At 36.9% G+C, this 12,577-nt stretch overlaps 2 protein-coding genes across 3 annotated transcripts in view; both read right to left on the bottom strand.

Moving 5' to 3' along the window:
* The window catches only part of OLA1 (Obg like ATPase 1), a 173,164-nt gene that overhangs the window by 139,136 nt on the left and 21,451 nt on the right, over window positions 1-12,577 (bottom strand). The gene's annotated exons all lie outside the window — the stretch shown is intronic.
* On the bottom strand, window positions 1,062-8,095 carry LOC123794110 (large ribosomal subunit protein eL37-like). Its single transcript, XM_087861526.1, is given in 1 exon segment — window positions 1,062-8,095. A coding segment is annotated over 1 exon segment (324 nt). The 5' UTR covers window positions 1,748-8,095; the 3' UTR covers window positions 1,062-1,423.

Genomic DNA, 12,577 nt, shown 5'->3' on the forward strand with positions numbered 1-12,577 from the left:
CTTTAAAATAAATAAACAAACAAACAAATATTTTTTGAAATTAAAAAAATTAAAAAGCTCCTTCAGCTTATATAAATAACCTTTTAAGGAAATGTGGATAACGAGCTTCAAAAAAATTTTAAAAATAAATAGTATTTAGCTTTTTACAAAAATGTTCATAACAGAATCTCCATAAAAGTGATATACACTAAATGGATATCTATTTTCTTTTCAAAAGCAGTTAATCTATTAAATAACTTTTTTTTTAATTTTTAGTTTTTTTAATGTTATTTTTATTATGTTAGTCACCATACAGTACATCCCTGGTTTCTGATGTAAAGTTCGATGATTCTTTAGTTGCGTATAACACCCAGTGCACCATGCAATACGTGCCCTCCTTACTACCCATCACCAGTCTGTCCCATTCCCCCGTCCCCCTCCCCTCTGAAGCCCTCAGTTTGTTTCTCATAGTCCATAGTCTCTCATGCTTCATTCCCCCTTCTGATTACCCCCCTTCTTTATCCCTTTCTTCCCCTATTGATCTTCCTAGTTCTTATGTTCCATAGATGAGAGAAATCATATGATAGTTGTCTTTCTCTGCTTGACTTATTTCACTTAGCATTATCTCCTCCAGTGCCGTCCATGTTGCAGCAAATGTTGAGAACTCGTTCTTTCTGATTGCTGAGTAATATTCCATTGTATATATGGACCACAACTTCTTAATCCAGTCATCTGTTGAAGGGCATCTCGGCTCCTTCCACGATTTAGCTATTGTGGACAATGCTGCTATGAACATTGGGGTGCATATGGCCCTTCTCTTCACTACGTCTGTATCTTTGGGGTAAATACCCAGTAGTGCAATGTCTGGGTCACAGGGTAGCTCAATTGTTAACTTTTTAAGGGACCTCCACACTGTTTTCCAGAGTGGCTGTACCAACTTGCATTCCCACCAACAATGTAGGAGGGATCCCCTTTCTCCACATCCTCTCCAACAATTGTTGTTTCTTGCCTTGTCAATTTTTGCCATTCTAACTGGCGTAAGGTGGTATCTTAGTGTGGTTTTGATTTGAATTTCCCTGATGGCTAGTGATTTTGAACATTTTTTCATGTGTCTGTTAGTCATTTGTATGTCATCATTGGAAAAGTGTCTGCTCATATCTTCTGCCCATTTTATGATTTATTTGTTTCTTGTGTATTGAGTTTGAGAAGTTCTTTGTAGATCTTGGATACCAGTCTTTTATCTGTAGCATCATTTGCAAATATATTCTCCCATTCCGTGGGCTGCCTCTTAGTTTTTTTGACTGTTTGCTTGGCTCTGCAGAAGCTTTTGATCTTGATGAAGTCCCACAAGTTCATTTTATCTTTTGTTTCTCTTGCCTTTGGAGATGTGTAAATAACTTTTTTTAAACCAGAACGTTTATTGTGTGACTAATTGCTGAAAACCTTAAGATGAAATGGATGCTGCAACAGCTGCCCTCTTGGGCTTAGGTGTTGTCCCTTCACAGAATCCATGCCTGAATCTGCGGTATATGATTTTTAGGTGCTTCATTCAGCCGTTCCCAGGGGTATTTCATCTTTTAGCCTTGGCACTCCAGTTATACTTTCTCTTGAGCTTGGCAGGATAGCCACATTTGCCACAGGTGGAATTCTGAAGGTGGGAGGGCTTCGAGCCACAGCAGCAGCACAACGTATGCATCTTATTGCCACACTTTCCAAACGATGACGTCCCCTTCATCTTGTTTCCGGGGCAGACCCGAAAGAGCTCCATCAAATAACTTTTAGAATGTTAATTGCTAGTGTTTCTTCAAACACCAGAAACTGTTATTTTTCTTTCTCAATGTAGGGTCCAATAAGAAAAACCAAAAGTTTAAAAAAAAAAAAAAAAGAATATTCACAGAGAATTCATAAAGAATTTCTGTTCTACAGTTAATATTACATCATTAGCAATGGAGACAATCATAGTTATTCAGAATTGTTTACCCAAAATGGATGTCAATTATGCCAAAAATATGGAGAAATTCCCACTTTTTTTTAAAATTAAATTCAATTTAGTTAACATACGATGTACTATCAGTTTCAGGGGTAGAACTTAGTGATTCAACAGTAGCATATAACACCTAGTGTTCATTACATCAAGTGCTCTCCTTAACACCCATCACCCAGTTACCCCATTCCTCATCCCCCTCCCCTCCAGCAACCCTGTTTGTTTCCTAGAGTTAAGAGTCTCCCATGGTTTGTCTCCCTCTCTGCTTTTATCTTATTTAATTTTTTCTTCCCTTCCCCTTTTTGTTTCTTAAATTCCACATATGAGTGAAATTATATGGTATTTGTCTTTCTTCGACTGACTTATTTCACTTAGCATAATACCCTCTAGTTCCATCCATGTCATTGTAAATGGGAAGATTTCATTCTTTCTGATGGCTGAGTAATATTCCGTTGTATATATATACACCACATCTTTATCCATTCATCTTTTGATGGACGTCTGGGCTCTTTCCATAGTTTGCTATTGTGGACATTGCTGCTATAAACATTAGGGTGCATGTGCCCCTTCGAATCACTATGTTTGTATACTCTGGATAAATACCTAGTAGTGCAATTGCTGGATCATAGGACAGTTTTGTTTTGTTTTTTTTTTTAAGATTTTATTTATTTATTTGAGAGAGAGAAAGCAAGAGACAGAGCATGAGAAAGTGAGAGACAGAGCATGAGAGGAGGGGGAGGGGCGAGGGAGAAGCAGACTCCCCGCCAAGCAGGGAGCTGGATGCAGGGCTCGATCCCAGTACCCCGGGATCATGACCTGAGCCAAAGGCAGATGCTTGACCGACTGAGCCACCCAGGTGCCCCAGGGTAGCTCTATTTTCAACTTTTTGAGGAACCTCCATACTGTTTTCCAGAGTGGCTACCCCAGTTTGCATTCCCACCAACTGTCTAAGAGGGTTCCCCCTTTTCTGCATCCTCTCCAACATCTGTCATTTCCTGAGTTGTTAATTTTAGCCATTCTGACCAGTGTGAGGTGGTATCTCATTGTGGTTTTGATTTAAATTTCCCTGATGATGAGTGATGTTGAACATCTTTTCATATGTCAGTTGGTCATTTGTATCGCCATGTCTTCTTTGGAAAAATGTCTGTTCATGTCTTCTGCCCATTTCTTGACCGGGTTATTTGTTTTGGGGTGCTGAGTTTGATAAATTCTTTACAGATCTTGGATACTAACCCTTTATAAGGATATAAACCCTTATATAAGACATTTGCAAATATCCTCTTCCATTCGGAAGGTTGCTTTTTAGTTTTGTTGACTGTTTCCTTTGCTGTGCAAAGCTTTTTATCTTGATGAAGTCTCAACAGTTCATTTTTGCTTTTGTTTCACTTGCCTCTGGAGACGTGTCTAGCAAGAAGCTGATGGAGCCAAGGTTAAAGAGGTCGCTGCCTGTGTTCTCTTCTAGGACTTTGATGGATTCCTGTCTCACATTTAGGTCTTTCATCCATTTTGAGTCTATTTTTGTGTATGGTGTAAGAAAATGGTCCAGTTTCATTCTTCTGCATGTAGCTGTTCAATTTTCCCAACACCATGTGTTGAAGAGACGATTATCCTTTTTCCATTAGATATCCTTTCCTACTTTGTCAAAGATTAGTTGACCACCAAGTTAAGGGTCCCTTTCTGGGGTCTCTACTCTGAAAATTTCCACTTTTTAAAATCATACAAACCATTAAAATACATTCTGTGTGACTCAAAAAACCTGAAAAACAGTCAGCTAAGGAATAACACAACTTATCAACTATACGTGAGTAAGGAAGGAAGGAAAGAAGGTAGGAAGGAACGAAGGAAAGGAGGCAGGTAGGCAGGCAGACACACACAAAGCTGATCCAACAAAACATTTCTGCATAATTTCAAACATTTAAGATCCTTCGGGAGTGGCGGACAATTAAGTAGGGGAATGATTATTTAAAACATAACCAACATTTAAAAACAGTTTGATACTCAGACCAAAGAAAAGAATATATATCTCAAAAAAATAACTATCCAACTGCTTGTAGATTTTTAAGCACTGACAGCCACATCATTTCAGGCAGACCTGAATTCAAATCATAGCTCTGGTGCTCATCAGTTATGTAAATTATGGCCTAATTTCCTAGTCTCTTTAAGCCTCAGTTTTCTCATCATTAAAACAGGCATACTGCCTCCCTACAGGATTGTTATGAACAACGTATACATCACATTAAGTCACACAGCCAATCGTTACACGTAAGCTCCAGAGAACCTCCAAAAAGAAGTCACCATCTAGAAGATTAATGAAAGCTTCTACACATACTGCCAGGACCCTGGCTACTGATCAATTGTCTATTTATTCCCTTCATAAATCAAAATGAAAATACCAGAAGAAAGAATGTGTGAGAGTACATTTGAATGTGTTCTCTCTCTTCTTTCTGAAATATGTTTTGCTATCTTTGTTACTAAAAGTGTTAAGAATCTGCAACATGTATACCTAGAATCCAAGCCACATGAATCTGTTTCTCTAAATAAAGTCATCCCATACCCTTCAGGAATTTACAAAATAAATAATTCTCCACTGCCTTTTTATTCTATTATTTGGGCATCCTTAAAAAGTGCATGATCTGGGGCGCCTGGGTGGTTCAGTCAGTTAAGCGTCTGTCTGCCTTCAGCTCAGGTCACGATCCTGGGGTCCTGTGACCAAGCTGCACGTCGGGCTCCCTGCTCAGCAGGGAGTCTGTTTCTCCCTCTCCTTCTCTCTCTGACCCTCCTCCGCACTTGTGCACGGTCTCTCTCTCTCTCAAATAAATAAATAAAATCTTAAAGAAAAAGAAAAACTGCTTGACCTAGAACTAATACATTTTGATGCAACTTCTCTGGAATTTAAACAAGTGTTTCTCAAAGTGGGTCCACAGATGAAAAGTTTCAAGGGCTCACAGACTAATAAAAATTTTTGTGATTAAAAAAAAAAAAGACTTCTTTATTTGCATTGATAATTCTCAGCACAGATTAATGGACTAGTCCAACATAGAGTAAGGACTTTGTAACCACAACTGAGTTTAAAATCTGATTTCTTGGAGTGCTACTCAGCCATCAAAAAAAATGAAATCTTGCCATATGCAATGACATGGACGGAACTAGAGGGTATTATGCTAAGCGAAATAAGTCAATCAGAGACAGACAATTATCATATGATCTCACTGATATGTAGAATTTAAGAAACAAAACAAAGGATGGTAGAGGAAGAGAGGAAAAAAATAAAACAAGATGAAATCAGAGAGGGAGACAAACCATAAGAGACTCTTAATTATAGGAAACAAACTGAGGATTGCTAGTGGGGAGGGAGGTAAGGGATGGGGTAACTGGGGTAACAGCACAGATGTAATGAGCACTGGGTATTATATAAGATTGCTGAATCACTGACCTGTACCTCTGGAACCATTAATACATTATTATGTTAATTAATTAAATTTAAATTTTAAAAATGGAAAAAAAACTAAAATTCATTATAAAATTAAAAAAATAGAGTAAAATCTAATTTCTAACTGTTACTAGCCAGGTAATCTTGGGCAAGTACTGTAACTCCTCTGCTCTTTGGATTCCTCATTTACAAAATGAGGATAATAATAGTACCTATTCTTATAGAGGTGTTATAAGGAATAAATGAGTTAATATTTGTATAGGGCTTAGAATACTATATCTTTGTTAAAATAAAAATGCTAGACTTTAGTTTTAGTTAGCGTTTCTCAAATTGTGATCCACAACAAAATATCAGAGATAAATACTGTTTTTTCCCCTAATTTTAATTATAACCCTTTATCCTTTCATGGAAGGATATTATATACAAAATACATAAGAACATATGATGTAAGGTTTCTGTGTTGAAGGTAATTAAATTAGTCTCTGATATTCATTTCTCACATAAAGTTTATCCTCTGTGATGCCATAAAAATAATTAAATTGAACTAAAAATTGCAAGTATTTTTGTAGGGAATTAGTTCAACTGAAACTCAATTTTTGTGGCATTCTTGTGTCAGTACTTAATGCTCATTCAAGCAACACAGGCACAAAAAATTAAAAAAAGAAATTCTTTAAACTATTAGTTTGTTTTGTTCAATAGCTTGAAGAAGCACAGGCCATATGAAGAGGCAGAAAACCTGAAAACATGTATGAATTTTTTTTTCTTAGTTATGCTTAACTCAACATATATCTAACATTCTGGAAATTCCAGCACAATAAATAGCACCTTATTTTCAGGCATAAAATGAGTGCTAGGTATTTTGGAAGCACAACTTTGCTTACTGAAATTCCACTTCCATGTAAACCCTATACTCAAGAGAGGACTGACAGTGGCACAAGAACAGCCTACCACACTGTGCTCACCTTCCCCCACGTACAACCCATCACACTCATTCCCTGAGCTGCTGAAAACTATACCTGGCGGAAATTTTTTTCCAACCTGCAACAAAACATTCAAGATGGATAGTACATCTTAGATATATTTGACTACTTTGGCAGTGAAGAAGTAATTGAAAAGACAATAAAAGGGCTTTCATAAAGTAATCTAGTTAAAATTTGCCTAAATTTGTCAACAAATTTTTACAATAGCTACTCCCTCTTAAAGTCTACTTTAAAATCCTCTGAATGATTCATCTCACTTGTTAAAATGTCCCTTATTAAAAAAATTACTTATATTAATGTGTCATCATAATGTGTTATGTTTTGGTTCCCTCAGCTGGTAATTTATACATTACATTTATAAAGACCTTGTTCTTACCTCACATGCAATCCTCCTCCCTCTATTTCAGGTTTTCAGGGAATACTAACTCTTCAAGTTAACCTTAATTCTATTAAAAACTCTGTTTAAAAAGCTTTTGCTTTAGTCAGCGTGTATTAATAACACTTGCCAAGTTAAGAGTTTTTGTGGTTTTGTTTTTTTTTACAGTATAAAAGTACTTGGTCATAAACTTAACCCAATAAGAGTTTATATTACGTTTAACAAAAGTACACGTACTTTCCCCTACCAATAAAGTTGACAGATGATTTTACAGGCCACTATTTTAAGTATTAATACGAGGTTTTAAAGACCCAGTATCTTGTTTAGTGAACACAGGTAAAGCAAATTAAGAAAGGTACATTCTAAATGCAAAAAAGAAATCTAATGGCAGTGAATCCATCAAAATCCTTTACTGACTTTCTACTTGATAGAGTCATCAAACTTATGTATTTCATTCGGCAATACAAATGACTAGAAACAACATATTATCTAGATAGATAGTACTTACAAAAGCATGCCAACATTGTAATCTAATCTGAGTCCCCAACTCCTACTCATGGAGCTCTGGCACAGGCTTTAAGAGTAAAAGTTACCTTTACAAGGCAATATTACTCAGCCATAAAAAAGAATGAAATCTTGCCTTTTGCAACAATTCTCTAGATGGAGCTAGAGAATATAATGATAAGAGAAGTAAGTTAGAGAAAGACAAATACCATATGATTTCACTCATATGTGGGATTTAAGAAACAAATGAACAAAGGAAAAAACAAAAGAGACAAACCAAGAAAGAGACTCTCAACAACAGAGAACAAACTAATGGTTACCAGAGGGGAGGTGGATGGGGAGGATGGGTGAAATAGATGATGGGGATTAAGGAGGACACTTGTTTGTTTGTTGTTAAGATTTTATTTATCTATTTAACAGAGAGAAAGAGAGAGAGAGCACAAGCAGGGGGAGTAGCAGGCAGAGGGAGAGGGAGAAGCAGGCTCCCACTGAGCAGGGAGCCCTATGCGGGGCTTGATCCCAGGACTCTGGGATCATGACCTGAGCCAAAGGCAGACACTTAACTGACTGAGCCACCCAGGTGCCCCTAAGGAGGACACTTGTGATAAGCACTGGAGGATGTAAGAGACTGGTGCATCACTATATTATACACTTGAAGCTAATAATATAAGTTAACTATACCGGAATTAAAATAAAAACCTTATTAAATATATATATATTGGGGCACCTGGGTATCTCAGTCAATTAAGTGTCACCTTCGGCTCAGGTCATGATCCCAGGGTCCTGAGATTGAGCCCCAAATCGGGCTACATGCTCAGCAGGGAGCCTGCTTCTCCCTCTCCCTCTGCCACTGTCCCTGCTTGTGCTCTCTCACTCTCTATCAAATAAATATATAAAATCTTAAGTATATATATATATATAAATACATACATATATATATACATATATATACATATATATATATACATATATACACACACATATATAAAAAGAATAAAAGCTACCTTTAATCCTTAGAAAATCAGGTACCTTTTCCATATACTGTTTAATTTTTCCCTCAGACACTTCTTCCAGAGGTTGGACAACAGAGAGTTGGAGTTAATGCTATGCTCAAGACAGAAAGAGTGTGGTAGGAAGGACTGATGCCATACAAAGTCGGTTTAATCACAGGGACTGACATCTTTCAATTATGTGACTAAAGCAAATGATTTTACCTCTCTAAGCTTTGGTTTTCTCATTTTCAAATGAGGATGACAATAGGCATACACATCTCACTGGGATCTTTGATAATCAAGACCTAACAATTTAAAAAGCACTAAATAAACAAAGTGCTATAAAGATATTCATTATTATTATTATAAGTTGGACCTAGTTGGGGCACCTGGGTGGCATAGTTGGTTAAGCATTGGACTCTTGGTTTTGGCTCCGGTCGTGATCTTAGGTCATGAGATACAGCCCTGAGTCTGGCTCTATGCTCAGCATGGAATCTGCTTAAGACTCTCCTTCTCCTAAAATAAATAAATAAATCTTAAAAACACAAAAAAAAATCTTTAAAAAAAATTAAGTTGGGCCTAGTTCTTTGGTCAGACAGGCCTTCTGGTAGGTCTAGGGTATTTATATCAAAACCTACAATCCTGCTTCTCAAATTGGGGAGTGCGCAGTGCTGGAAGTACAGAAGAAAGTAAACCATGAGATGCTAAAAACTTTTCCTTAGAGTCAAGTATCTGGAGCTACACTGTGTACCAAAGGCCCCCATGTTCCCCACCCTTTGCAGTTAGAGCTCTTCGGTAGACAAATTCGACAAACACAGGATTCTTCCCATTTTCACAACATCCTGTATTTTCAGGCAATTCATGTTTTAGAGACAGGCAGTTCTGCCCATTAGTTCAAGACTTAGTCTGGTTTAAGACAAAATTATGCTAAGAATTTTTAAAAAGCAAACTTTGAAATAAAAAAGAGTAGTGTTTCCCAAAACACCAAGAGTGAAAAAAACATTATGTTATTTAAAAACACTTAAGAGATCCATAAAAGAATAGAAAGAATGAGATTAAAGAAAACTAAAAAAGTACACAGAAAACAGAAAAACAACCCCCTCTGGATTAACTTCAGCCCCTCCTAGGTTCCAGAAACATGTCTAATAGATGGACTCTATGCTAGTAACACCATTAGCTTTCATCTGTAAAAATGTTTTCAAAATGAAACAAAACAATACATATTGCTATTATTTCACTGATACAACATTCTCAAAAAGACAAAACTCAAGTGATGGAAAACAGATCAATAGTTGTCAGGCTTCAGAGTGGCAAGAGTGTGACTAGAAAGGGGACAGCATAAGGGACTATTTTGGGGGTGAAGTGTTCTGCACCCTGGGTGCTGGTGGTTACACAAATCTATACATATGCTAAAATTCATAGAACTGTATGCCAAAATAAGTCAATTTTACTATATGATAATTTAAAAAATAAAATACACATACTCCTGAATTTTATAAATGAAATTTTTAAAAAATGTTTTGCCCAACAAACTTGCCAATAAATAATAATAGTTTGGAATTTTTAAAGAATTCTCCAGCTGAAAAGATTCTGTACATCAGATTAGTATATGAAAAAGACAAATAATGTCACTTTAATGCACCAAAAATCCAAGTTTCTTCACAAAATGTCAGGTTTAATTCTGATTTGTAAATCAACACAAACAGTGTATCAACCTACTAATGAAAACCTAGAAATAGGACCTGAAATACTTATACTACTGAAACAATCAGGATAAGAGAGTCCAATCAAAACTCCCCCAGAAGGAAAAGTGACACAGAAGTCGTTGCTGGGTTTTTTTTAATTTTCCACATCCTTTTCCTTTTTTTTCTTTTTTGTTTTGCCGAGTGAAATTAACATTTAATAAACTGTGCATAAAGTGTACAATTTGATATAGAGCATGTATATACCTGTGATACCATCACCACAATCAAGATTATGAACATTCCACCACCCCAAGTTTCCTCACACCCCTTTAAATCCCTCCCTCCCCCCCTCCCCTTCCCCATCCTCTTGATCCCAGGCAACCACTGATTTGCCTTCTGATAGATTGTTTTGTATCTTCTAGAGTCTTTCGTAAATGGAATCATATAGTTACGCTCTTTTCTGGACTGGCTTCTTCTACTTAGCGTAATTATTTTGAGATTAATCCATGTTACTATGTGCAGAAAAAAATGTTAACGTTACATCTACCTCCTATATAAAATTGGTCTACATTTGCTACAAACTGGATTATACACTAAAGGAGTATCTTCAATAAGCTACGTAAGAAGTTTCACATAATGAACAAATTATTAGAGTAGTCTTCAATTAATGTTCTTTTGAAAAAGTTTTCTAAGCATTTTTTTAAAGTTTTCTAAGTATTTAAAATAGCAAGAAAATGTCACCCTGCAATAAGTAAATTTGTTTTCAAATTAATTTTAATAAGCAGAAATTCATTTGGGAAGTAAAAATACTTCCCACAAAGCTTTGTTTATAAAATTCACCAGAATAAAAAGATTAGCTCTCAGTCAAAGTCTGGCAATTTTTATATTTTTATGTGTCCCAGTAAGACTTACTTTTGCTAACTTTAGCTATGGGTTCAGCTATAAATGCTTATTCACCGAAAGATTAAATTCTTGTTTCTCTAGTTGAACCCATAGCTAAAGTTAGTATCCAGTAACTTTAAAAACACACTTTAAAAGTTAAGTGTAACTCCAAATCTGCATACATGTGAACAAGATAATGAGTTCTAGAGAACTCTAGAGGCGCCTGGGTGGCTCAGGTGGTTAAGTGTTTGCCTTCAGCTCAGGTCATGATCCCAAAATCCTGGGATCGAGCCCTGCACCGAGCTCCCTGCTCAGTGGGGGAGTCTGCTTCTCCCTCTACTCCTTACCCCACTTCTGTGCTCTCGCTCTCTCTCTCTCTCTCAAATAAACAAACAAAATCTTTCAACAAAAAAAGAAAGAAAGAAAGAAAGAAAGAAAGAAAGAAAGAAAGAAAGAAAGAAAGAAAGAAAATTTAAAGTGAACTCTAATGACTCATGGAGAAAGAGACTTAAAACACCTACACGTTAGGCAACAAACCCCACAAGAAAAAAACACTACTAAAGGAGTAAGCAAATGAAATAATGTGTATAGATTCCTTTACAAAAGTGTTCTACATTTGTCAGGCCAGACGTCTATGAAAATCATTACCAGTATCTTGAAAATATTTTTATAACAATGAAATTTCTAACTCTTGGTGCCTATTTCCATTTTGATGTCTTAAAACATTAAAAATGTAACTCAACTGAATAACTGCAAAATGAGCTCCTGCAATTTAATCTGCCTTCCCACCCCAACTCTCCATTTAAAACTCTTCATATTTAAGCCAGTAAGCCTAAACATGGTGGACATGGTGAATTCCCAATTACCTCCCTGGCTCTTTTCCATCATTCCTCATCATCATTCATCCTAGACACTGTGACAATCCTTTCAAAGCAGCAGGACCTTGAAACAAGCCATTTACTCTAAAAATCAATCTCTCCTTTCTTTCCTCCTTCCCCTGACATACTAGCTCCCACTCAATCTTTACCTAACAGCAATAACCATCCCAGGGTCCTGGGATCAAGCCCCACATCGGGCTACCCTGCTCAGCAGGGAGCCTGCTTCTCCCTCTCGCTCTGCCCCTGCTCACCACTCCTGTGCACGCGTGTTCTTTCTCTCTCTCTCTGTCAAATAAATAAATCTTTAGAAAAAATACAATAGGGGCACCTGGGTAGCGCAGTCGTTAAGCATCTGCCTTTGGCTCAGGGCGTGATCCCAGTGTTCCGGGATCGAGTCCCACATCGGGCTCCTCCGCTGGGAGCCTGCTTCTTCCTCTCCCACTCCCCTGCTGTGTTCCCTCTCTCGCTGGCTGTCTCTCTCTCACATAAATAAATAAAATCTTTTTTTTTAATGTTTTTTTCTTGCCATGAGAACTCTTCAGATCAGCTCTCTTAGCAACTTTCTTTTTTTTTTTTTTAAAGATTTTATTTATTCATTCGACAGAGAAAGCGAGCGCAGCGAGAGAGGGAACACAAGCAGGGGGAGTGGGAGAGGAAGAAGCAGGCTCCCAGCGGAAGAGCCTGACGTGGGGCTCAATCCCAGAACTCCGGGATCACGCCCTGAGCCAAAGGCAGACACTTAACGACTGAGCCACCCAGGCGCCCCATAAATAAAATCTTTAAAAAAAAATACAATAAAAATGAATTTTTAAAAAAATAAACAAAAATACTACCACTATTTATTAGATTCAAATGACAAAAAAAAATTTCCTCAAGTGACTATAAAA

The sequence above is a fragment of the Ursus americanus genome, chromosome 1, assembly GCF_024610735.1.
Source record: "Ursus americanus isolate L20-20 chromosome 1, mUrsAme1.1.p, whole genome shotgun sequence".
In the NCBI taxonomy this organism is placed as follows: domain Eukaryota; kingdom Metazoa; phylum Chordata; class Mammalia; order Carnivora; family Ursidae; genus Ursus; species Ursus americanus.